At 42.3% G+C, this 24,393-nt stretch overlaps 1 protein-coding gene across 1 annotated transcript in view; it reads right to left on the reverse strand.

Moving 5' to 3' along the window:
- Positions 1-644: 644 nt before the first annotated feature.
- Positions 645-24,393, reverse strand: part of NIPA1 (NIPA magnesium transporter 1) — a gene marked incomplete at both ends in the record, with an annotated part of 29,586 nt that continues 5,837 nt past the window's right edge. Inside the window, 4 exons of the mRNA XM_084254481.1 lie at positions 645-1,156; positions 3,100-3,260; positions 11,078-11,168; positions 12,730-12,777. Of these exons, the coding sequence (XP_084110607.1) occupies positions 645-1,156; positions 3,100-3,260; positions 11,078-11,168; positions 12,730-12,777 (812 nt within the window). The remainder of the gene's footprint in view (positions 1,157-3,099; positions 3,261-11,077; positions 11,169-12,729; positions 12,778-24,393) is intronic.

The raw sequence follows: 24,393 nt of genomic DNA on the forward strand, positions 1-24,393 counted from the left end.
AGCTATTGGAAAGTCATCTTGCAAATGGAACAGTGCAGCATATCCATTCACTTCTCTCTCTTGGCAATTAAAATTTCTTGGAGTGTGTGTGTGGGGGGTGGGAAGGGTAGGAGAGCTTGTTAGAGGAATAAAAACAATTAAATGTATATACCTATTTGGATGTGGTACCCGAATGTTACACATGCTCAATGCTTAAATCAAAATAACACAATTACAAATTTACTGTACAGAGTCAGGTTTCAGGATGACAATTTCTCCCATTTCCAAAGCAATCTTCTACATAAGACTACCTGCTCTCCTATAAAGTCTACCCAGAAAGAGCCCATCTTTATTTTCTATTTCAATATTGTTTAAAATGCTTTAAAAGGAAAGAGAATTCATGAAAGCTTCCAGGTTAATGGCAAAACATGAGATTGCTCTCTTCAGAGAGAGATGACCCCTGGACAACCAATTAGCACTTCCTCCTGCAGAGGGCCAAACCCCCACCCTGGTGCTGAACAATGTTCCCCCAGTGTTCACTGGCTTACCCATTAATATACAGGCAACTCCAATATCAGATTCAGGTCTCTTCTACTTCACATCAAATTAGGACCAGAAACCACACCCATGTCCTGTTCCCGAGCCACCCAACCCCCTGCTGCATCCTAGTCTGTTTTCATATTAGATTTGTTCATTTCCCCAAGGTTGAAATTGAACTCTTTGAACACCTGTATGAGGACAATCCCCACCGAGACAGTGGTGAACCCGCAGGCCATCCCCAAGAAGTCCACCAGACCCACATTGCTCCATTCCCGGAACAGGATAGCCGAGGCCAGCAGGACCAGCGTGGTGAACACGACATAGTAGATGGCCCCGAACACGGAGGAGTCGAAGCACTCGAGCGCCTTGTTGATGTACCTGAACTGGACGATGATGCTGCAGCCCAGCACGGCCAGGAGCAGCAGGCATAGGCAGAGCGCGCGCTGACTGGAGGGGTTGTTGTGGAAGATGTCTTGGGCTGCCAGCCCGATGCCCTTGGTGGAAGGCACGGTGAAACTCCCCAGCAAGGAGCAGATGCTAATGTAGACCATGATGTTGGTGGGCCCGTGGGCCGGGGCAATCCAGAAGATGAGCAGCAGCAGCATGAGAAGCACGATGCACAGATAACCGACGAACACTGGAACACAGAGTGCACGGTGACTAGGAGGGGTGCAGCAGGGAGCCCCCCATTACCACCACGTACAGCCACAGCTGTGACAGCACCCCGGACGGCAGGCGGGCACCCTGAGGCCTGGTGGAGCCTACCAGCCCCACTGAGTTCATTTCAAAAGATTATTCCCCACATATCAATAAAAAAGCCCTCTTTCTATTACATTTTGTAACAACAAACCTCTGAGATGTTTTTTAAGTCATTCAAAAGATGGATTTTCTCACTTGAGAGTCAGTTCAAACAGAATTTTCCTGGGGGTGTGGGTCGAGATGGAGAAACAAAAGGGTCATATAGGGAATATGTGGGGAAACTGCAGGGCTGCTGTGGCTGCTGCAGTCACAGGGGTCATGTCCACTGGGCAGAGGCCCGGCCCTGGGATGTGCAGACAGTTCCCCACAATGAAAAGTCCTCCTACTCTGTCGCCTCGGACTCGTAAATGAAAAATACGTTTTAAATAATTAGACCTAGAGCCTATTTTAAGTATAAAACAAAGTAACTTTTGCATGGATTTAATATACACTGAATTTTTCAGAGCATCGAGAGTTACTCTCCATTTCAGAGGATCCCACAGTGGATAACAAGACCTCTGAGTGGTTAAATCAGTTAACACGACACCTCCATATCAGTGTGTATTTGCAGCTTCCAGATTCTCAGCAACTCCATACATGGTGTGGGGTCTGCTGGTTTTGGGATCTTCTGTGGTTACACCTGAGAGTTCTACTGGATTGTGAAGTAACCATCATGCCAATTCTTTATGACAATGGGGGCATTATGTTGATTGTGTTAAAAGTAGTATGGACCGAGGCTGTATTCTTCACAAGTCATAAAGCTGGACCAACAGGGCTGGAATATGCACCCCAGCAAGCAGGGGATTCCTCATCTCCAACAATGAGAAAAGGAATGTGAGCCCTGCTCTTGTGGAAGGTTCAGGAAGGTGCTACAGGGCAGGAGAACCGGAAGGACACGGACACTGCTTGGGAGCCGGACCTACAAAATGGGGATGGCAGTGGTGGGCAGAGAGAGAAGGGGGTGGGGTGGGTGGCAGTGGCAACAGAAGCCGCCGAAGGCAGGTGCGCGCTTCATTTCAGGAAACGCAGCTGGGCTTTCTCTCATGCCAAGGGAGTGCTGCAAAGGGCTGTCCAGCTGGGACAGAATAAAACTGGACATTATACAAGAGTCCCAGGCATTGATATGCCTTTGAGGAAGGGGAGCATGAGGGGCCACACCCCAAAGGTGAGCAGCACAGAGGAAGAGGAAGGAAAAGTAGGCAGAGTGGTGGTGGGCATGGGTGCAAAGCTGGAAGGGTGCGTGGACAGTGAGTCTCAGCAGTTATGTGAACTGCACGGCTCAGAAAGAAAAGCCTGCAGCCAGGAAAGCTGTTTTCATGGGATCAACCTTAATCTATTTTTTAAGAAACAGCAGTTTGTACCCCTCGAAATGTTCAAGACTCTAACTTTGCATCATTCTTTTTCAACCCTTTATTTTCCTCATCAAGCCCCTAAGGAATCATTTTATATTTTTCCCCCTAATGGTTCACCCCTATAAAATTTTACTATCACAGATACATATTAGGCCTTTAAACCACACAGGGATTAGGAATACCCATTCAACATAGTCAAAAATCTGACTCCCCCCAAACGTAATTACAGTCCTCCCTTGATATCTGTGGACTGTTCATCTCAAGAACATCCCCTTCCCCCCAGCCCGAACCACACTCCGACTGGGGAGGTGGAGTGGGGAAAGGGCCTGGAGGAGGCAGAGTGGGAAGCCCTGTGGGGAAGAAGAGGAGCAGATGCGGAGGAGCTTAGCCACCCAGGCCCCTCCTCTGCTTCACAGACGCACCCGAGCTGGGACCCCTGCAGGCTCATCCCCAAGAGGGCAGCTCTTGCTGAGATGCCAGAAAGGGTTACCTGGGTTGGTCAGTTTTTCTTCCAGCTCGGCCTGAGTGGTCACACTCTCAGATTTTGGGGAATGGATAATCAGCACGACAGAACCTGCACAGCTTAGCAGACACCCCAATTTGCCCAAGATGTTGAGTTTTTCCTTCAGAAGATAAGAGGCTAAAATGGACCTTCAAAAAAAAAATTCATTAAAGTTTATTAAATCAAACTATTAAAACAGTACTGAAGGACAGTGCCAAAGGACAGTGTCATGGATGGGGACAGGTCACTGTATGTGGGGTCTCAAGACTATTCAGGCTCAGGGTGCAACTACAATGGGGTTTATCTAACAAACAGGACGCTGGAGAAACAAAGAGTTTCTAAGGCCATGAGTGGCCGGCTGTCTCACCCCAGACAGCGCAAGCAGCCTCAGGGGAGCTCCCACAGCCAGGCTCAGCAGCCTCAGCTCCACTGCCTATAGGCAACCCTCCCCCAGTGCCAGCTGGGTTTGAACCCAGCATCCCCTTGGGCCGCAGAGGCAGGAGTTTCCCCACCTGCCACCCAAGTGCACTGCTTGGGTACAGCGATGGTTCCCCCGTCCTGCCACACCAGGGCATGCCCTACAGCTCCCCGAGGGCTTGGAGAAGAGTGTGGGGCACCTCCCACCCACCCCCACCACACAGCTGTAGGCAGCAGAGGCCTGTGGAATAGGGGGTGTCACTGGCACCTATTGGATGGAGGCCAGAGATGATGCTGAATATTCACACAATGTGCAAAGATCACAGGGCTGGTTGTTCCTTTGCCTAATTGTTTTTCAGAGGAAAGAGTTCGAGCGTGAAGCTGGTGTAGTGATTAATAATATGAGCGCCAATCATGCAATCCAGCTTTTCTGAGGCATCCAAAATGCAAAGTGACATCAAGTCACATGTGAAATTAGGTCTATATTTGGATAAGGGCAACAAGCTACAAACATATTTTCCCAAAGCCTCACATGTGAAAAACATATTTGTGTTTTTAGGCCACAGAAACATATAGGCGATATGAATTTAAGATATATATAATTAAGGGCCTCCCCGGTGGCGCAGCGGTTGAGCGCTGGGTTGCGAAGCTGCCCGCAGCCTCTGCAGCGCCGGTTCGATCCCCGGCTGCTCCCCAGCCACCGGAGGAGAGTCCCACATGGCGCGCAGACCTCTCCTGCCGCCCGCTGCTCCCCTCAGCAGTGTACCTTGGTCCTTCTGCCTGCTCTACTCCCCACTCTGGCTCTGGTGAATTCTCTCACCCTCCCGCACTTCTGTCTGTACCCAGTGCTTGTATAAATAAATAAATAAATAGATAGATAGATAGATAGATAGATAGATAAATCTTTTTTAAAAATATATATATATAATTAAATACATCCATCATGGATGCACTTCTATCCAAGAATTTGAGGGTCTGTTTGGAATCCAGCAGAATTCAAAGTATCAATCAATTAGAAATTTAGAGCTTATTTCCCTTCTAGCCTGTTTTTAAATAATTTCTTCAAAGGTAAAAACAATATAAATAGGTTCACAAGAGGCTGTGAGTTATTTATTAAATGTCTCATGAGAGACCGGGCGTGCAGGGGAGCGCGTTCCCGATTCGCCATTTTGCAGCAGGGACTTTTCTTTGGTGGAGACTGTGTAAAACAAGCAGAAGGCTCCCCAAGGAGCCAGAGGTAAGCTGGGAGGCTTGCCCATGCCAGGCGCCTTCTAGCCTGCAGTCCCAGCCCAGAGGGTAGCGACACCCACGACTGGGGCAGACCGGGCGTGCAGGGGAGCGCATCCCCAGGACTGGCATTTGCAGCAGGGACCTTTCTTTGGTGGAGACTGTGTGAAACCAGCAGAAGTTCCCCAGAGGAGCCAGAGGTGAGCTGGGAAGGTCGCCCAAGATGCCGGCCAGTACCAGCAACACAGTGTCACAAGGAATATGGCAAATTAGAAAACAGGCAGTTAGGGAGTAGAAAAACCACATGCAACCCAGCAACTCCTCAGCAAAAAAGCACACCGCAAAAAGAAAACCATCTACCAGATAGCAACGACAGTAACTTGGAAGAACTTCCGAGCCTTCCAGATAGAGAATTTAAAATTGCTGTGATTAAAAAACTGACAGAAGTCATAAAGGAAAACAATGATAAGGGGAAAATGATTAATGACCAGAAGAATGAAATTGAGTCCCTAAAGAGGGAAGTAAAAGAAATGCAGGAGATCAAAGAATTAATGGAGGCGCTAAAAACTCTGGGAAAAGCAATGAAAGCAGAATAGATGAAATGGAAGAATGAATAAGTACTCTTGAAGACACAGAAATAAAAAGAACTAAAACAGAAAAGGAAGGAGAAGTACGAAGGAAAAAGACGGAAGAAAGACTTCGGGAACTATCTGACTCCATGAAGAAAGGAAATATAAGAGTTATAGGAATCGCAGAAGGAGAGGAGATGTAGGAACAGAGAAAATATTCAAGGATATAATTGAAGAGAACTTCCCAAACGCAAAGAAGGAGCTGAAAATTGATATACAAGAAGCAAGAAGAACACTAAACTTCCATGACGAAAGGAAAAACACAGCAAGACACATAATAGTAAAGCTCCCAAGTATCCAAGACAAGGAAAAAATAATGAAACTGACAAGAGGGAAGAAACAGATAACATTCAAAGGGAAACCAATCAGACTGACATCAGACTTCTCCGAAGAAACACTACAGGCAAGGAGAGAGTGGAGGGACATAGTCAATAGACTCCAAGAAAACAGATGCCAACCAAGAATACTCTATCTCGCAAAGCTCTCCTTCCTCTATGAAGAAAGAAGAAGGAACTTCCCAGACAAACAGAAACTCTGGAATTTCATTATGACTAAACCCCCACTCCAAAAAATACTACAAGGAGTCCTAAAGCCAGAACCTCAGAGGGACGAATAACAATGAAAGAAGGCCAAAAAAAAAGTTATTAAAAGAATAAATAAATAAAATCAAAGGAAAGACAAACACAATGGCATACACAGATGCTAACATATCAATACTAACTCTAAATGTAAATGGGCTAAACTCTTCAATAAAAAGACACAGAGTCGCAGGCTGGATTAAGAAACAACACCCAACCTTTTGCTGTCTCCAGGAAACACATTTAGCTGCAAAAGATAAAAATAGACTCAAAGTTAAAGGATGGAAAACAATTCTACAAGCAAATGGACCAAAAAAGAAGGCAGGAACAGATATACTCATACCAGATAAAACAGATTTCAAACTCAAAAAGATAAAAAGAGACCCCAGTGGTCATTACATTATGATCAAGGGGACAATACTTCAAGAAGAAATAACACTCATTAACATATATTCACCAAACGAAGGAGCACCAAAATATATCAGACAACTATTGGCATCTCTGAAAACAGACATCAGAGAAAACATATAACGTAGTGGGAGACTTCAACACACCACTATCAACAATGGATAGATCAACGAGACAAAAAATAAGTAAAGACACTAAAGCTCTAAATAAGGATCTAGAGCGCTTGGGCTTAACAGACATCTATAGAACACGAAACCCAAAAAAATCTGAGTATACATTTTTCTCAAGCGCACACGGATCATTCTCCAGGATCGATCACATACTGGGGCACAAGACAAACATCAACAGATACACCAAGATTGAAATAATACCAACCATCTTTTCTGACCATGAAGGCATCAAACTAGAAATAAACCATAAAAAGAAGGCAAGGTACTCTCCTACCTCATGGAGATTGAAACCCACACTACTGGAAGTCCACTGGACTAACAAGGAGATCAAAGAAGAAATTAAAAAATTCTTTGAATTGAATGACAAGGAGGACACCAATTTCCTAAAGGTATGGGATGCAGCAAAAGCAGTAATAAGAGGAAAATATATAGCAATAGATGCTCACATCAAGAAACAAGAAAGAACTCAAAGAAACAACCTAATCTCGAAGCTCAAAGATCTAGAAAAAGAACAACAAAAAAACCCCAAAACCAGTAGAAGAAAAGAAATAATAAAAACCAAAGCAGAAATAAATGAAATTGAAACTAAAAAAACATCCAAAAGATCAATGAAACCAAGAGCTGGTTCTTTGAAAAAATCAATAAAATAGACAAACCCCTAGCCAGGCTCACAAAGGAAAAAAGGGAGAAAGCACAAATAAACAGGATCATCAATGAAAGAGGAGAAATCACAACGGACACAGCAGAAATCAAAAGAATAATCAGTAACTACTATGAACAGTTATATGGAAACAAATTTAACAATCTAGAGGAGATGGACAAATTCCTACAACTCTACAATCACCCAAAGCTAGATAAAGAAGAAATAGAACACCTAAACAGACCAATTACAATTAGCGAAATTGAAATGGTAATCAAAAACCTCCCCAAAAACAAAAGCCCAGGACCTGATGGATTTACAAATGAATTCTACCAAACATTCAGAGACGAATTAGTGCCTATCCTTCACAAACTCTTCCAAAAAATTGAGAAGGAAGGGACAATACCAAACACGTTCTATGAAGCCAACATTACACTAATACCAAAACCGAACAAGGACAACACAAAAAAGGAAAACTACAGGCCAATCTCCCTAATGAACACTGATGCAAAAATCCTCAATAAAATTTAGCCATCAGAATCCAACAATGTATCCATAAGATAATTCACCACGACCAAGTAGGATTCATTCCAGGGGCACAAGGATGGTTTAACATCCGAAAATCAATCAACGTTATCCAACACATCAACAAAAAGAAATATAAAAACCATATGATAATATCAATAGATGCTGAGAAAGCTTTCGACAAAGTGCAACACCCATTCATGATAAAAGCCCTTGAAATTCTTGGGATACAAGGAACATACCTCAACATCATAAAGGCCATCTATGACAAGCCAACAGCCAGTATCATTCTCAATGGTGAAAAGCTGAAAGCAATTCCATTAAGATCTGGAACAAGACAAGGATGTCCACTCTCACCACTGCTTTTCAGTATAATACTGGAAGTCCTAGCCAGGACAATAAGACAAGAGAAAGACATCCAAGGAATCCAAATAGGAAAAGAAGAAGTCAAACTATCACTATTTGCAGACGATATGATATTATACATAGAGAACCCCAAAAACTCCAAAGAAAAGCTAATTCAACTCATCAATCAGTTCAGTAAAGTGGCAGGATACAAAATCAACACGCAAAAGTCAGTAGCCTTCCTATACACAAACAATAAATCTGAAGAAGAAGAAATCAAAAAAACCATCCCTTTTGTTATTGAAACAAAAAAAATCAAATATTTGGGAATAAATCTAACAAAAGAGGTAAAGGACCTATACAAAGAAAACTATAAAACACTGTTAAAAGAAATAGAAGAAGACACAAAGAAATGGGGAGACATCCCCTGCTCGTGGATTGGAAGAATAAACATTATTAAAATGGCCATCCTTCCAAAAGCAATATACAGATTCAATGCTATTCCAATCAAAATTTCAATGTCATTCTTCAAAGAAATAGAACAATTATTGATGAAATTCATATGGAATCACAAAAAACCCCGAATAGCCAAAGCTCTACTGAAAAAAAAAGAAGGGAATGGAGGCATTACACTCCCAGACTTCAAACTATACTACAACGCCATAATCATCAAAACTGCATGGTATTGGAACAAGAACAGACACACAGACCAATGGAATCGAATAGAAAATCCAGAAATAAACCCACAGATTTATGGCCAACTAATCTTTGACAAAGGAGCAAAGACTATGCATTGGAGCAAAGAAAGTTTGTTCAATAAATGGTGCTGGGAAAACTGGGTCGCTACATGCAAAAGAATGAAGCTTGACCACTACCTCACACCATACACAAAAATCAACTCAAAATGGATTAAAGAACTAGACATAAGACCTGAAACCATAAAATATATAGAAGGAAATATAGGCGAAACACTACATGATTTGCACATCAAAGACATCTTTACAGACACATCACCCAAAGCAGTGATAGTGAAGGCAAAGATAAACAGCTGGAACTACATCAAATTAAAGAGCTTCTGCACAGCAAAAGAGACAATAACAAAAACAAAGAGAAACCCCACCAACTGGGAGAACATTTTTGCACCCAACACTAATGATAAAGGACTGATCACAAAAATCTGCAAAGAGCTGATGAGACTCAACAACAACAAAGAAAAGAATCCAGTCAAAAAAATGGGCAGAAGAGCTAAAAAGATACTTCTCTGAAGAGGAAATGCAAATGGCCAACAGGCATATGAAAAAATGTTCAACATCACTTGCCATCAGGGAAATGCAAATCAAAACTACCATGAGATACCATCTTACACCAGTGAGAATGGCACACATTAAAAAAACTAGCAACAACAAATGCTGGCGAGGGTGTGGAGAAAAAGGAACTCTTCTGCACTGTTGGTGGGAGTGCAAACTGGTCCAACCACTGTGGAAAGCTGTGTGGAGATTTCTGGACCTACTAAACATAGAGCTTCCATATGATCCAGCAATTCCACTCCTAGGTATTTACCCAAAGGACACAGAAACATCAATTCCAAAGAACACCTGCACCCCTATGTTTATAGCAGCACTGTTTACAATAGCTAAGCTTTGGAAACAACCCAAATGCCCAAAAATAGATGACTGGATCAAGAAGATGTGGTACATATACACCATGGAATATTACTCAGCATTCAAAAAAGATAAACACATGCAATTTGCAGCAACATGGATGGCGCTGGAAGGGATCATGCTCAGCGAAATAAGCCAAAAAGAAAAAGAAAAATACCGGATGGTCTCACTCATAGCAGGAATCTAGAAAACTTAAATAAGGGACCAGGAAAATGAATAACTATAAGAAAGTGAAAATCAAAATCAACAAACAACTATGAACCAAAGACACTTTATGAGGGGCGGGGTCAGGGGGGAGGGATTGGGGTCAAAATAAAGGGGTTGCTATTGTTTGGGGAATATAAAAATAAAAATATAAATAAATAAATAAATAAATAAAATGAACATAATAAATAAATAAATAAATGTCTCACGAAATCATCTTTGTATGTAAGCCAAGTGAAATAAAGAGAAAAAGGCCATCTGTGATAAGTGGTAGCGAACAGTCCTCACACGCCTCCCTTTTCCTGCTCGCCCCACATCTGGGCAACCTGATAAAAAAAAGTCTGCTCACACCCCTAGGCCCGTCCACAGCCCCATGGTACTCGCTTGTAATTTCAAACCGTCAAGACCAGCCTGAGCATGGAAATTCTACCTGGCTCACCACCTAACTACAATAAAAACCTAAAGTCCTTCCTTGTGCCTTTATAATCTCACCAAACCAGGGCCCTTGTCCTTGGGCAAACCTGTCTGCTGTTGCCTACTGTGAGTCACAAGTCCTATTTCACATCCATTGGCATCCAAGCCACATTTGTCCCAAACTCCATAATTCCTGGGGGTTGGGGGACAGTGTCTGTCCAGGGGTGCCAGACAGCACAAATAGAACATCAAGGGATGAATTGTGCATAATGATTTCACAGAATCACTTGCCAAGGTGCAGAGAAGACTCTAGTCTCTAGGAAATCTTCCAAAGACCAAGAGAATGGCACACTTTCATTCATATTCATATACTAAAGCAAATGTCTAAAAGAAAAGTTGATAATTCACACATTAAATTTAAAGGGAAAATGAGTGGAATGCTGTAAACCTAGCTTCACTTATAATTTTATTTTTATTATTTTAACAGAAATATTCAAAATGCTTTCCCAGACCAATAACAAACCCTAGAAATCTGACTGTGAAATTGAGGTTACAAGATGAGGAAGGGAGCACCGTGGACTATGGTGGAGGGCTAGGGTATGGTGACATGATCCTGTACCTTTGAATCACATACAGTCAAAAACCAATGTTACATTTAAAAGAATACAGTTGGAAGGAGGAAAAAAAAAGTTTTCGTTTTATCTAAAACTATGCATTAAAACTCTATACACAGAACCCCAGCTCTTACCCAAACGGCACTCCGAGGGCACCCAAGGGAGTCACCAGGACTGTGGGGACCGCCGTGTAAGCCAGGAAGTTTCCAATCTGGCCAACAGCCACTGTTGAGAGAACCACAAAGGTATTGCTTGCAGCTACACAGTTCTCTTTTGGCCCTGATCACACAGTTGGTTTGGCAAGGCCCTGCTCAAAGAGCTGGTTCTTTTCCATTACTTGTGAGGAAGGAAATATGGGGCACTATTTGCATGTTTAAGGGTCTTTAGGCAGGGAACAGCAGGCCCCACAGCTTCCCTGGACCAACTGGCTGAGGGAGTAGTTTCAATTCTCTGTGGAAATTGCCAATTTGGGAATTGGCCACCCCCAGATGTGTCAAGGTAACATATGGATTATTCTGAAAAAGAAAGTCAACCAACAAATGATATCATAAGTGATACTTTTTCCTAAAAGCTGGTATTTTCTCTGATCCTCCTCCTCCTCTGATTCCCCCTAAAAGCAGGAAATGACTCTCTAAGTGAAAGGTGCCCTCCCTGCATAGAGACAGAAAACACCCTTATTATCAGAGGCAGAGACTGGAAGTTGTGTAAAAAAGTGCTGCTAAGCTAATTAAGATCTCCAACCAAAACTCTCAAGAATGTCTTTGTTCTGTGTTCTTCTAGATACAAACCAGCTGCTCTGGTCACTCACAAGGCTCCATGCTTTATGGGCCTCCATGAACACACAATTAAATTTGTCTTTTCTCTTGTTAATATTTATCTTATTATTTAGCCAGTCAAAGGCACCAAAAGTGGTGAGAAGGGAATTTCCCTGAAAATTTCTCCTACACCAGCAACGACTGGCAGTGGGTGTCATACAGAATGTGCTTACACTCTCCTTAACACATCATGGTTTCAAGTCAGTTCATGGAGAGCTGCCCATATCCACTCGCAGGTCAGGGACCAGCTCCAGTGGCTGCTGGGGCCACAGAGACACACTGCTGGCCACTAAGTGTGAGTGAGCATGCCTACCTGGCAGGCTGCACAAAGAGCCAGTTTCAGTCAACATTGACTAGATCATTTCTTGCTTCTGAGATCTGTGACCAATAAACCTCAGGGTATTGCTGAAATGCATACAATTTTTCTTTAAAATTCTGAACTCGGGCCTCCCCTGGTGGTGCAGTGGTTGAGCGCTGGGCTGCGAGCTGCCCGCCACCTCTGCCGCTCCGGTTCAATCCCCGGCCGCCAGCGAGGGTCCCACATGGCGCACAGACCATTCCTGCAGTGCCCGCTGCTCCCCTCAGCAGTGTATTTCGTCGGTCTGCCTGTTCTGTTCTCCGCTCTGGCTCTGGTGAATTCTCTCGCCCTCCCGAGCTTCTGACTGTACCCAGTGCTTATATAAATAAATCTTCAAAAAATAAAATAAAAAAAGCCAACAGCCCAACCACTGATGAGTAAGCAACGACTTTTCTCATTCTTCTGGGCCAGGACCCTGTGACCCGGATGGAATTCAGGCCTAAATCACAGACAACAAGAGCCTCTGCTCCTCCCTCCCACTTCTCCGTCCACTGCCTCTGCCCTCCTGGTCCTCATTCCAAAGAATGAAGCCAAACTCATCACACCCACCTCCACCTCCGCCAGACTGTTGACTGATCTCAACAAAGACAGAAGACAGGAAGACCAGACTTACTTGCAATTGTGCCTGCCCACCAGACAATGTCTGTTAAATAGGAGGTACCTATGAAAGAAGAGATAAAAATGTCAGGAAAGCACGGAGCAAGAGGTTTACAAGTTACTTACATAACACAGGACTTTTTTACATGAAAACCAAAATTGAAAATAATGAATGCCAGGCTTCCCTAGGTGGCGCAAGGGATTAAGCACCGCAGTATGAAGCAATCTGTGGCCTCTGCAGCACAAGTTTGATACCCAGCTGGACAGGGAGCAACCCACATGGCGAGGCAGACCTCTCCTGACTCGCCCACTACTCCCCTCAGCAGTGTGTTTCAGTCAGTCTGCCTGTTCTGTTCCCTACTCTGTCTCTGGTGAATCCTTTCACCCCTCATACCTCTGGCCTGTACCCCAATTCCTATATGCATGCATAAATAAATCTTTTTTAAATAAGAAAATAACGAATGCCACACTATGTATTCACCTTACAAAGAATGTTTCAATTAGTCTATACATAGCAGTATGTGAAGCCCTAAAGTTTTTTGTTTTTTTTTTTTAAAGATTTATTTATTTTATTTATACAAGCACTGGGTACAGTCAGAAGCGCGGGAGGGTGAGAGAATTCACCAGAGCCAGAGCGGGGAGCAGAGCAGGCAGAAGGACCAAAGTACACTGCTGAGGGGAGCAGCCGGGGATCGAACCAGCACCGCAGAGGCTGCGGGCAGCTTCGCAACCCAGCGCTCAACCGCTGCGCCACCGGGGAGGCCCAGCCCTAAAATTTTGTATGTAGTTTCAAATGAGATTTGGTCTTCACAGTCCAGTTCTCTCCTACAGTCACTATGATCCATTTTTATAATACTGTTTTTTTTCTTTAAAGATTTATGTATTTACGCATACAACAGCTGGGGTACAGGCCAGAGATGCGAGGGGTGAGAGGATCCACCAGAGTCAGACTGGGGAACAGAACAGGCAGACTGACAGAAATACACTGCTGAGGGGAGCAGCGGACAGGACAGGAGAGGTCTGCCTTGCCTCCTGTCCAGCCGGGGATTGAACTCGTGCTGCAGAGGCCACAGATTGCTGTGGATTGCTTCATAGTGGGGTGCTTAATCCCTTGCAACACCAGGGAGGCCCCATTTTTATGATAATGTTATTAGCCTAGGGTTGAATGATTTGCTGTTGAAACAGATTAAATCTCCATGATGTAGCCGCCTTCTGAAATGGTTCTTTTGGCAACTGAAAATAGTAGAAAGCAGACACTTACCCTCACAAAATGCTGTGACACTGGACAGAGGCCTTCCCTCGAGCTCCCCTGGGTTACCCTCATAGGTCCCTAGGGACAGGCAGCTACCCAGGCCTCCCCATCACATCTAGCCCTCCCCCTGCCTGCATGACAGGCACCTGTGGGGAGAAGGTTCACAAGCTGTGAGGCACACTTTCATTCCTCTTTAGATATAAGAAAATGCACCTTTTCTGACCAGGAAGTGTTTTGGGGACCCTCACCTTTTAAGCCATATCCCTCTGCTTGTAGGAATACTAAAAAGTCATATTTTCTGGGCCTCCCTGTTGGCGCAAGGGGTAGAGTCTCAGCACTATGATGCTATCCGTGGCCACTGCAGCATGAGTTTGATTCCCGGCCAGGGAGCTGACCCATATGGCACAGCAGACCTCTCCTGTCACCCACTGCTCCCCTCAGCAGTGTATTTCAGTCAATCTGCCTGTTCTGCTCCCCACTCTGTGTGTGGTGAATCCTCTCACTCCCACACCTCTGGCCTACACCGCAATTCTTGTATGCATAAATAAATAAATCTTTAAAAAAAAAAAAAACAAGGCTGGATACCTGCCCTTCAGGTTGTGGTTGTAGACCAAAGGGAAGTTCCTCTGCGTAGTCCCGCAGGGCCTCAGTCCAGTAACCTCCCCTGTGCTCTGCCTGATGGAGGTCGGGGTCTTGCCCATCCAGCCTTTCAGTGAGCTGGTGCCCCAGGTTCCTTCCTCCTGCAGTCAGGAGCACCTGGGAACCTGCATTCCATATTAGTTCTTGAGCCAGCATAGATATTTTTCTCTTATGTTCTACAACCACTGGCTTTTTCAGTTTTACTCTCAAGCATCACTGTCCACCCAGAGCAACTCAACTGACAACCTCAGGAGGCGCCTGTTCAACTCTATGGTCATGCTCCCTCTCTTCCCAGCTAACGTCTGGACTCTTCAGATCCTCTGTCCTCAGTAAGAAGAGCCTAAGAACTGTAGAGCCTGAAGAAACTGCTTGTTTGACTACACACCTGCTCTCCCCTCCTCTCCTAGGTGTGGGCTGAAGAGGTAAAGAGCTAAGGTCTAGGGTCGTTTTTTCCCTCATATTGGGAATCTTGAATGTTAATCAAGAGTTGAATGGTTGTTTGTAAGAGCTGAACTAGACAAAGAAGTGCTGTGTAGATACAAAAGAGGCTTGTCAGGATGATAATATGAATTGGCAGGGATGCTATCTAACCACAGACCTGTAGTTTTTAAAGCTTCCATTTGGTCATACATGTGCATCATAAATTCTTTAAAATATGACTTCCCAGCACAAAAACACATGCCTTTTTCTAGTTTATTTACTTTTTTTTTTGAAAGTTTTATTTATTTATGCATACAAGAACTGTGGTATAGGCCAGAGGTGTGGTGCCACATGGGTCACCTCCCTAGGCAGAGATCAAAGTTGTGCTGCAGTGGCTCCAGGTAGTGCTTCATAGTACTGTGTCTTAACCCCTTGCGCCACCAGGGAGGCCCCTACTTTCTGACTATACCACAGAAAAATTACTTTCGGGCATATTTCTATGAGCAACAATAGCGATTACTGCTAAAGGCAAAGCCAGAGTGGCTCACTATGGCCCTACCGCATTAGCTGACTATGTCCCTACCGCATTAGCTGTTGCATTGACTTTATTTATTTTTTTTTAAGATTTATTTATTTTTTTATACAAGCACTGGGTACAGTCAGAAGCACAGGGAGGGTGAGAGAATTCACCAGAGCCAGAGTGGAGAGCAGAACAGGCAGAAGGATCAAAGTATACTGCTGAGGGGAGCAGCAGGCTGCATGAGGCCTGCGCACCATGTGGGACCCTCCTCCGGTGGCCGGGGAGCAGCTGGGGATTGAATGGGCGCTGCAGAGGCTGCAGGCAGCTTCGCAACCCAGCGCTCAACCGCTGCGCCACTGGGGAGGCCCTGCATTGACTTTAAAAGAGCCAAGCAAGGGCCTCCCCTGGTGGCGCAGCGGTTGAGTGCTGGGTTTCGAGGTTGCCCCACACGCTGGTTCGTTCCCTGGCTGGCGAGGGTCCCACAAAAAAAAAAAAAAAAAGAAAAAAGAAATAAGAGCCAAGTAAATGATGATAAAATGAAGCTACATTGTAAAAAGGATACTATATTGCTTTTACAGGTTTTTTTATTTTTTAAGATTTATTTAATTTATACAAGAACTGGGGTATAGGCCAGACACGCGGGAAGGTGAGAGAATTCACCAGAGACAGAGCAGAGAGCAGAACAGGCAGACGGAACAAAAACACTGCTGAGAGGAGCAGTGGGCGAGACAGAAGAGGTCTGCCACGCCATGTGGGTATCTCCCTGCCCAGCGAGGGATCGAACCTGTGCTGCAGAGGCTGTGAACAGCTTCACAGAGCTGCTCAACCCGCTGCGCCACCGGGGAAGCCCCAGAGTTCTTTAAAAGGGACTAACAATCAAGAAGTTTTCTTTCCCTACAGGACCACGTATTAATAAGACCAATTTAAGCACTGGTATTCACCAACTTATGAATGGATTTAGTACTTGGATTTCTCTTGTATATTGGCTACTAGATATATTGAACTTATTTTCCTAAAGAAATAGTTTGGTGATCTTAAAAGAGAAGAACAAAAGACTTTATAGGACTTAAATTATCCAATTTTAAGATTTACTATAAATCTACATAATCATCACAGTATGGAACTGGCATAAGGATAGACATAAAATGAAGCAGAACAAAATTCAGAAATAGACCCACACACGTAAGTGAGATGATGGACTTAAATAGCAGTAAAATTCCAAGGGAAATTCTCTTAGCAAATGGTGCTGAAACCAACTGGATATCAACAGGGAAAACACTAAACCATGATTCTTATCTCAGTCATACATAAAACTTAACTCAAGACAGCTTGCCAACTGCAATGTGAAAGCTAAAGCCACAAAATGCCTAGAGGAACACACAGGAGGATGCCACTGTGACCAGAGGAGAGCCAAGGGCTCCTTAGGCAGAGCCAAAAACCACACAACAGAGGGCTTCCCTGGTGGCACAAGGGGTTAAGACGCAACCTATGAAGTTGTCCGCAGCTACTGCATCACTAGTTCAAGCCCCAGCCAGGGATCTACCCACATGGCACAGCAGAACTCTCCTGACTCGCCCACTGTTCCCCTCAGCAGTGTATTTCAGTCAATCCACCTGTTCTGTTCCCCACTCTTGTCTCTGGTGAATCCTCTCACCCCCCCACCCCACACCTCTGGCCTGAACCCTAGTTTTTGTATGCATAAATAAATAAACCTTTTTTTTAAAGATTACTTATGCATACAAGAGCTGGGGTACAGGCCAGAGGTGGGGGGAAGGAGGGGAGGATTCACCAGAGACAGAGAGGGGCAAGAAAAGTAGACATAAGAAAATATATATGGGGGCCTCCCTGGTGGCACAGTGGTTGAGCGCTGGGCTGCGAAGCTGCCCGCAGCCTCTGCAGAGCCGGTTCAATCCCTAGACACTGGCAAGGGTCCCACATGGCGCGCAGACCTCTCCTGCCGCCCGCTGCTCCCCTCAGCAGTGTACTTCGTCAGTCTGCCTTTTCTGTTCCCCGCTCTGGCTCTGGTGAATTCTCTCACCCTCCCGTGCTTCTGACTGTACCCAGTGCTTGTATAAATAAATAAATAAATCTTTAAAAAATAAAAAAAGAAAATATATATGGTAAGATTACATTTATATGAAGCTCAAGAACAGGCAAAACTCATTCAATCCAAGCAAATGGACATCAAAAGCATGGACATTCTGGTGTGGGAAGGATAGAATGAAAAAGGAAACAAAGAAATAATCTTTTTTACTGGGGTACTGGTTAGATAAGTATATTCGTTTGTAAAAAACCATCACACTGTACCTTTAAGATCTGTGCAGCTGACACTCTGTATTTATGCTGCAATATTTCAAAAATGAAATTGTTTATGAACAGTTAAACTTCTAGGTTAGCCCACACAACACTGACCATCACACAATAAACCCTGTGATAAACTTTCTCACAGTTTCTATGGGAAATGACATTCTGTGCTTCAAAGAGAAAATAAGAGTCTAATATAAATCAGCATTCTCCATCCTTGCCCCACAGAGCAAGTTATATTCTATTTCCTTCATCTGTTTATCAAATATTTACTGGAACCATCACTGACTGTACAGTGGATGTTTTATACCCTTATGGATACAAAAACTGAAAGGAGGGCGGTCCTTCTCTTCAAGAACATCTTTCTCCTCACCCTAACTGCAGTTTTCTTTTTTTTTAAAGATTGATTTATTCATACAAGAGCTGGGGTGCAGGCCAGCAATGCAGTAGGTGAAAGGATTCACCAGAGACAGAGTTGGGAACAGAACAAGCAGATCTACTGAAATATACTGCTGAGGGGAGCAGCGGGTGAGACAGGAAAGGTCTGCTGTACCATGTGGGTCACCTCCCTGACCGGGGATCCAACTCATGCTGCAGAGGCTGTGGACAGTTTCACAGCACTATGTCTTAACCCCTTGTGCCACCAGGGAGGCCCCCTTAACTGCAGTTTTCTTGCCTCTCTCTCTTTCAGAGACTCAGGCTGCCCCCACCCACCCTGAGGGCAGAGAAGCATCCTTCTGTGACAGGTACATGACAGGTATTTGTACCTGTAATAGGTGTGCTCTGTGACTTGGACAGATGTGGCGGCTCCTGAGAGCAATGTGACAATTGCCACAATCTCGCATTAATTGGGTGGCTGTGCTAGTGTGGCATAATAAGCCCCCTGCCCCTGTGCGCTGGACTGGACAGTCAATGACGGGTAAGATCAGGAAGTGAATTCTGACAACCTAAGACAGACGCAGTCCCCGAGGGGAATTTGGTTCCCACCTTTTCAGCCATGACGAATAACTGGAACAATTAGGCCTGGGCGTTGTTAAGGCACCACCAAAATATGTTGTTACTCATTGCCAGTAACAAGGATCATAGTAAAGGAATGCAGCCATGGAAACTGATTCTATTACTTAGTAAATAATATAGCCAAACAAAGGTATAAGAATAAATAATAGTATATGAAAAATATAATACTAAAATAATAATAACAATGTAATCATAATGCAAATGTGCTAGAGTGAACCTCCAGTATGGAGATTAGAGTAAGAAATGTTCTTGATTTGCACTTGATTTCTTGATAGATAATAAGCAAGATGTAATGATATATGACACAATATGCACTTATGCCTTGGTAAATGATTAACCAGACACTGTGCAAAACACAATGAAGTAATTACTGTAAAAATGTATAAAAAGAGAAGATTGCTTTCAATAAATTGCACTCAGATTTTCACTCTCCCTTGAGTGTGTCTGTGTGTCATTCTTTCTTGTCCCTCGCCCTAATTCCTTCGATCACCTTTTGCTCATTCACATTCAACCCTGAGATTGTCTCAATCTCCCGCCACTGCTGGGCTGGTCCGCGGCAGCTGGCGCCCAAACGTGGGGCCCGAGTCCCAAACTGTGGGAGCTCTGTGAAGCTGGACGATTTGGCCTTCTCTGCTTTGTGTGCCTGCGTGTATGTTAGTGTGAGTGCTTGTGTTTGCGCTCCAAGGCTCTTTTGAGCCGCGGAGCCTGTGTGGGCTCGTACCTGCAGTTCCGCGAAAGCCGTCACGGTTTAGTGGGGTCTCCCTTGGGAGTCCGAGACCGGGGCTTATACGGTCACCCCTATACCAAGGCTTTCTAATACTCCGCGAGGAGTACGGTCAGGCGAGCATCGCTGAGTGTTTTTAGTTTCGCTTTCTAAGCGATCCACTCTCTAGGTTTTTCCTTAAGAAGAAGACGTGTTCGCGAGGAATGAGCTCTAGGTAAGCTATCTCTTCACTTTTATATTTTCCTTTATTATCGAAGGATAGGGAGTCTCGTCGGGGCGCCGCGGGCCCGCTGGTAAAGGCTGACCAGTTAAAGAAGGCGAGTAATCCATAACTATGGGACACTCTTACTCTAGAAATAGAGGACTTTTCCTTTCAGTTTTAAGTCACATGTTGAAAAGCCGAGGGATGACAATAAGTAACAGATCCCTCAGTGAATTTTATGAGTTTATTTTAAGAATCTGCCCCTGGTTTCCTGAAGAGGGCAGTTTGTCTTTGACAAATTGGATACGTGTAGGAAAAGAAATTCAAAAATTTTATATTCAAAACGGCCCTACACAGGTGCCCGTTCAGGCTTTTCCTCTATGGGTACAAATTAGAAATTTATTAGTTGATACTACAGAAGCAGATCTATGGAAAGGAGAAATCTCAGAAAAAAGTAGTGATCAGGAAGCTGTTCCTTTTGCCAATAAATCTAAAACATATTCGGGTGCTGTGTTCCCTACTGCACCTATTGCAGAAGGAGAACTTGTAGATTGTCACCCTGGAGATCCTGAATATGCAGAAGTTATGGGTGATGAGGATAATAGTGACTTTGAAGAAGCATTTGCTGATCTTTGTAGGACAACAGAACCAAAACAAAACCCCGTGCCACAGAATACTCTTATGGCTCCAAATTATTTTAACAAGAAAAAACAATGTAAATGCTCTAAACCAAAGAGGCTGCACACCCCTCCTCCAGGAACAGTAAGTGACATAAGGATGGACATAAATTAAAACAAATAGAAAAGAATCAAAAACAAAACTCTCCTCTCAGAGGGGCAAGCCCTCAGCCCCGTAAACGAAAGAGGGTCTGACTCGGCGCCTAACAACATCACACCGACTGAAGCGCCTGACTCTACTGTAACCATACATGAATTACCTAGAGGCACTCCAGGAAGTGCGGGACTTGATCTTGCATCGGTTGCTGATGTTATTGTTTCAGCCATCGATGGAGTTACACCTATTGAAACCTGCTTAAAGGGACCACTACCCCAAGGAACAGTGGGGCTGATAATTGGCCGTAGTTCAAATTATAAAAAGAATTTTGAAGTACTTCCGGGCATTGTAGACTCTGATTTTACTGGAAAAATTAAAGTTATGATCAGACCTTTAAAGGAAACAATACAAATTCATAAAAATCAGCGTATTGCGCAAATTCTTGTGCTTTCTTATATTAAGTTACCAAACCCAATTTTGAAGGAAGAAAGAGGAGAACAAGGTTTTGGGTCCACAGATGTGATTGCTTGGACTCAAAATATTACAAAAGAAAGACCATTGAAAAAGTTAATTATTAATGGACACCCAATTATGGGATTGTTAGACACAGGAGCTGACCGGTCATGCATTGCAGGTAAAGATTGGCCTGCGGCTTGGCCTGTGTTAAATTCTTCCTCTACACTGATTGGATTGGGCATGGCCAATAATGTTGCTCAAAGCTCACAAATGTTGTCTTGGCAACTGGGGTCACAGAAAGGAAAGTTTCAGCCTTATGTGATTCCTGCCTTGCCGTTTTCCCTATGGGGACGTGATATTATGGAATCTTTACAAGTGTCTTTAGTTACCCCTGATGTAATAGATGAACAGGCTTTTTTATAGGGGCCATTGAAACTCAACAATATGCTGATAAAATTAATTGGAAAAATGAAAATCCTGTCTGGATCGATCAATGGCCCCTTACTTCAGAAAAGATCCAGGCTATTCAAACTATAGTTAAAGAGCAATTAGCTAAAGGTCATTTGGAACTGTCTACGAGTCCTTGGAATACTCCTGTTTTCTGTATAAAGAAAAAATCTGGCAAATGGCGATTATTGCAGGATCTGAGAGCGGTAAATGCCACAATGCAAGACATGGGGGCCCTACAACCAGGGTTGCCCTCTCCTGTAGCAGTTCCAAAAAACAGCTATGTTATTATTATTGACCTTCAAGACTGCCTTTTTACAATTAAATTACATCCAGATGATTGTAAAAAATTTGCCTTTAGTATTCCATCTAGTAATTTTCAGAAACCGTGGCAACGTTATCAATGGAAGGTTTTGCCACAAGGTATGAAAAATTCTCCTACTTTATGTCAAAAGTTTGTAGATCAAGCTTTACAAAAGACAAGGTTAAAATTTCCAGAGGCCTACATTGTTCATTATATGGATGATATTCTCCTAAGTCATCCTATGAAAGAAATTGCGGATCTAATATTGAAACATCTCATAGGACAATTGACTACATATGGCCTAGTAGTGGCCCCTGATAAAATTCAAAAAGATAGACCTTTAAATTATTTAGGAAAAGTCATATATAATAATTGCATTATGTCACAAAATTTACAGATTCGTGTTGATAAACTACAGACTTTGAATGATTTCCAAAAATTATTGGGAAATATTAATTGGATAAGACCTTACTTAAAAATTACTACTAGAAATTTACATCCACTTTTTGCAATTTTACAGGGAGATTCAAACCCTAAATCTCCTCGTAAATTAACTCAGGAAGCATTGCAGAGTATTAAATTGGTTAAACAAAAATTATCTGAAGCAAAAGTTATTCAAGTGAATTATTCAAAAACTTGGGACTTATTAATTATTCAGACTGTTTATACTCCAACAGCTTGCTTATGGCAAGACGGCATCCTGGAATGGCTGCACTTGTCACATGTACAAACACGTGTGGTCACTGCATATCCATTAATGTGTGCCTGGTTAATCATAAAAGGTATCCTGAGGTCTCGAGAATTATTTGGCAGAGATCCAAATAATATAATAATTCCATATAACAAAACACAATTTAAATTTTTATTGCAAAATAATAATGATTGGGGAGTTGCCATACAAAATTTTTCAGGACAAGTTAAATTTCATTTGCGTCAACATCCATTATTGAAATTTGCAGAAAAAACTAAACTTATTTTTCCAAAAATTATTAATTCTAAACCTGTACCCAATACAAAGGTCATTTTCACTGATGGCTCTTCATCTGGAGTCTTTGCAGTTTATAGTCTTAGAGATAAACCTTTGCAAAAAGTCTCTAAAAATGTCTCTGCTCAGCAGGCTGAAATAATTAGTCATTATGACACTTGAGCATTTTGCTCAGCCTTTAACTTTGTTTTCTGATTCTAAGTATGTGGTTAGGCCATTTATTCTTTTAAAATAAATAAATAAAATATTTCTAAATAATAATATTTAAAGTTCATTTACTATTGCTAAGGTAATAAAAAATGGTTAAATATAACTATATAATATAACTAAAGGTTTTTATAATGATATTCTAAACCCACTGCAACGAATGGGTGGGGGCTGCCCCTGATCTCAACAAGCAGCTGCCTGGACTTTTTCTCCAGTGTTGGGATCACTGGCAAGTCTCTACTGCCTTCCTGCTGTGGGGGACTAAACTGTTTTGGTTCATTCTAGGAAAAAGGTTTTATTTCCCTATGTTTTTTTTTTTTTTTAAATTTTAAAGTCTAAATTGTCTAAGTAAAAAAAATACTGAGTTATTTTAAATTTGCTAACAAGCTATACAAAATGCTTATTGGTTGAATAAAAGTTTTTAGATTTACTTATTGGACCTGTAAAAGGTTAAATTTCTTGTTAAAATTAATTAACCAAAAAAAAAAAAAATTAAATAATAATACAAACATATTTGAGCTAAATTCAAACCTCAAATTTTAATAAAAGCCTAAAAACAAACAAACTGTAAAAATTTCCCTCTTCTTCTGTTATCAAAATAACAGTATTCTTTTTTGTTTTAATATATACTTGCTCTCAGTATAATAAAACATTGACAACCTAAAGCCAAATAATCACTTCTTAAAAATATAAACTCAAAAAATATTCTCTTATCTAAAAAAGTTAATAAAACTGCCTGATTGTTGTGGTCTCGAGCCCAAGGTCTTTAATAATAATTAAAATTAAATACTTATTTTCTGCACAGTTTTTAGCTTTTAACTCATTAAAAAACCTCAGTGACGTCACAAAAATTAATAAAATAACTATCTCTTAAATTATATACATATGGCCAAAATTTTAAATATATATATCAAGAGATCTCTGTATCTGTTTGTCTGTCTTTGTGTTTTGTTTTGTGTTGTTTTATTTTGTTTTGTTTTTGACCTCTAGAGGACTAATTATAAATGGCGCCTATATAAATTCTCATAAAAACAAATCTTACAATCACTATCAAAAATTTTTTTTAATTTTTGGAAAACAAAAACTAGTTCAAATTTTATAATATAATTCAAGGCATATATGCCTTAAAATTATGTTAAATATTAATAATTTACTTTGTTTAAATGTGTTTATTAAAAAAAAAAAATATTGAGTCACCTCTATGTAAAAAATGTACAAAGTATCTATATGGTACTCTAATTTTTTTGTTCCTTTTTATTAATTTATCTAATACTTGTTTAATGATGCTAATTCACCCATCTGGTCCCTGCTAAATTAAACCAACACCTTGGTTCCTCCTCTGCACTGACTGAAACCTGAAAAGTCACAGATCACCTACTTCTTCACCACTTCCAATGGAACTCGTGCTTACTTGAACTTTTTCGTCTTT

Source organism: Talpa europaea, assembly GCF_964194135.1.
Source record: "Talpa europaea genome assembly, chromosome: 14".
NCBI classification, from domain to species: domain Eukaryota; kingdom Metazoa; phylum Chordata; class Mammalia; order Eulipotyphla; family Talpidae; genus Talpa; species Talpa europaea.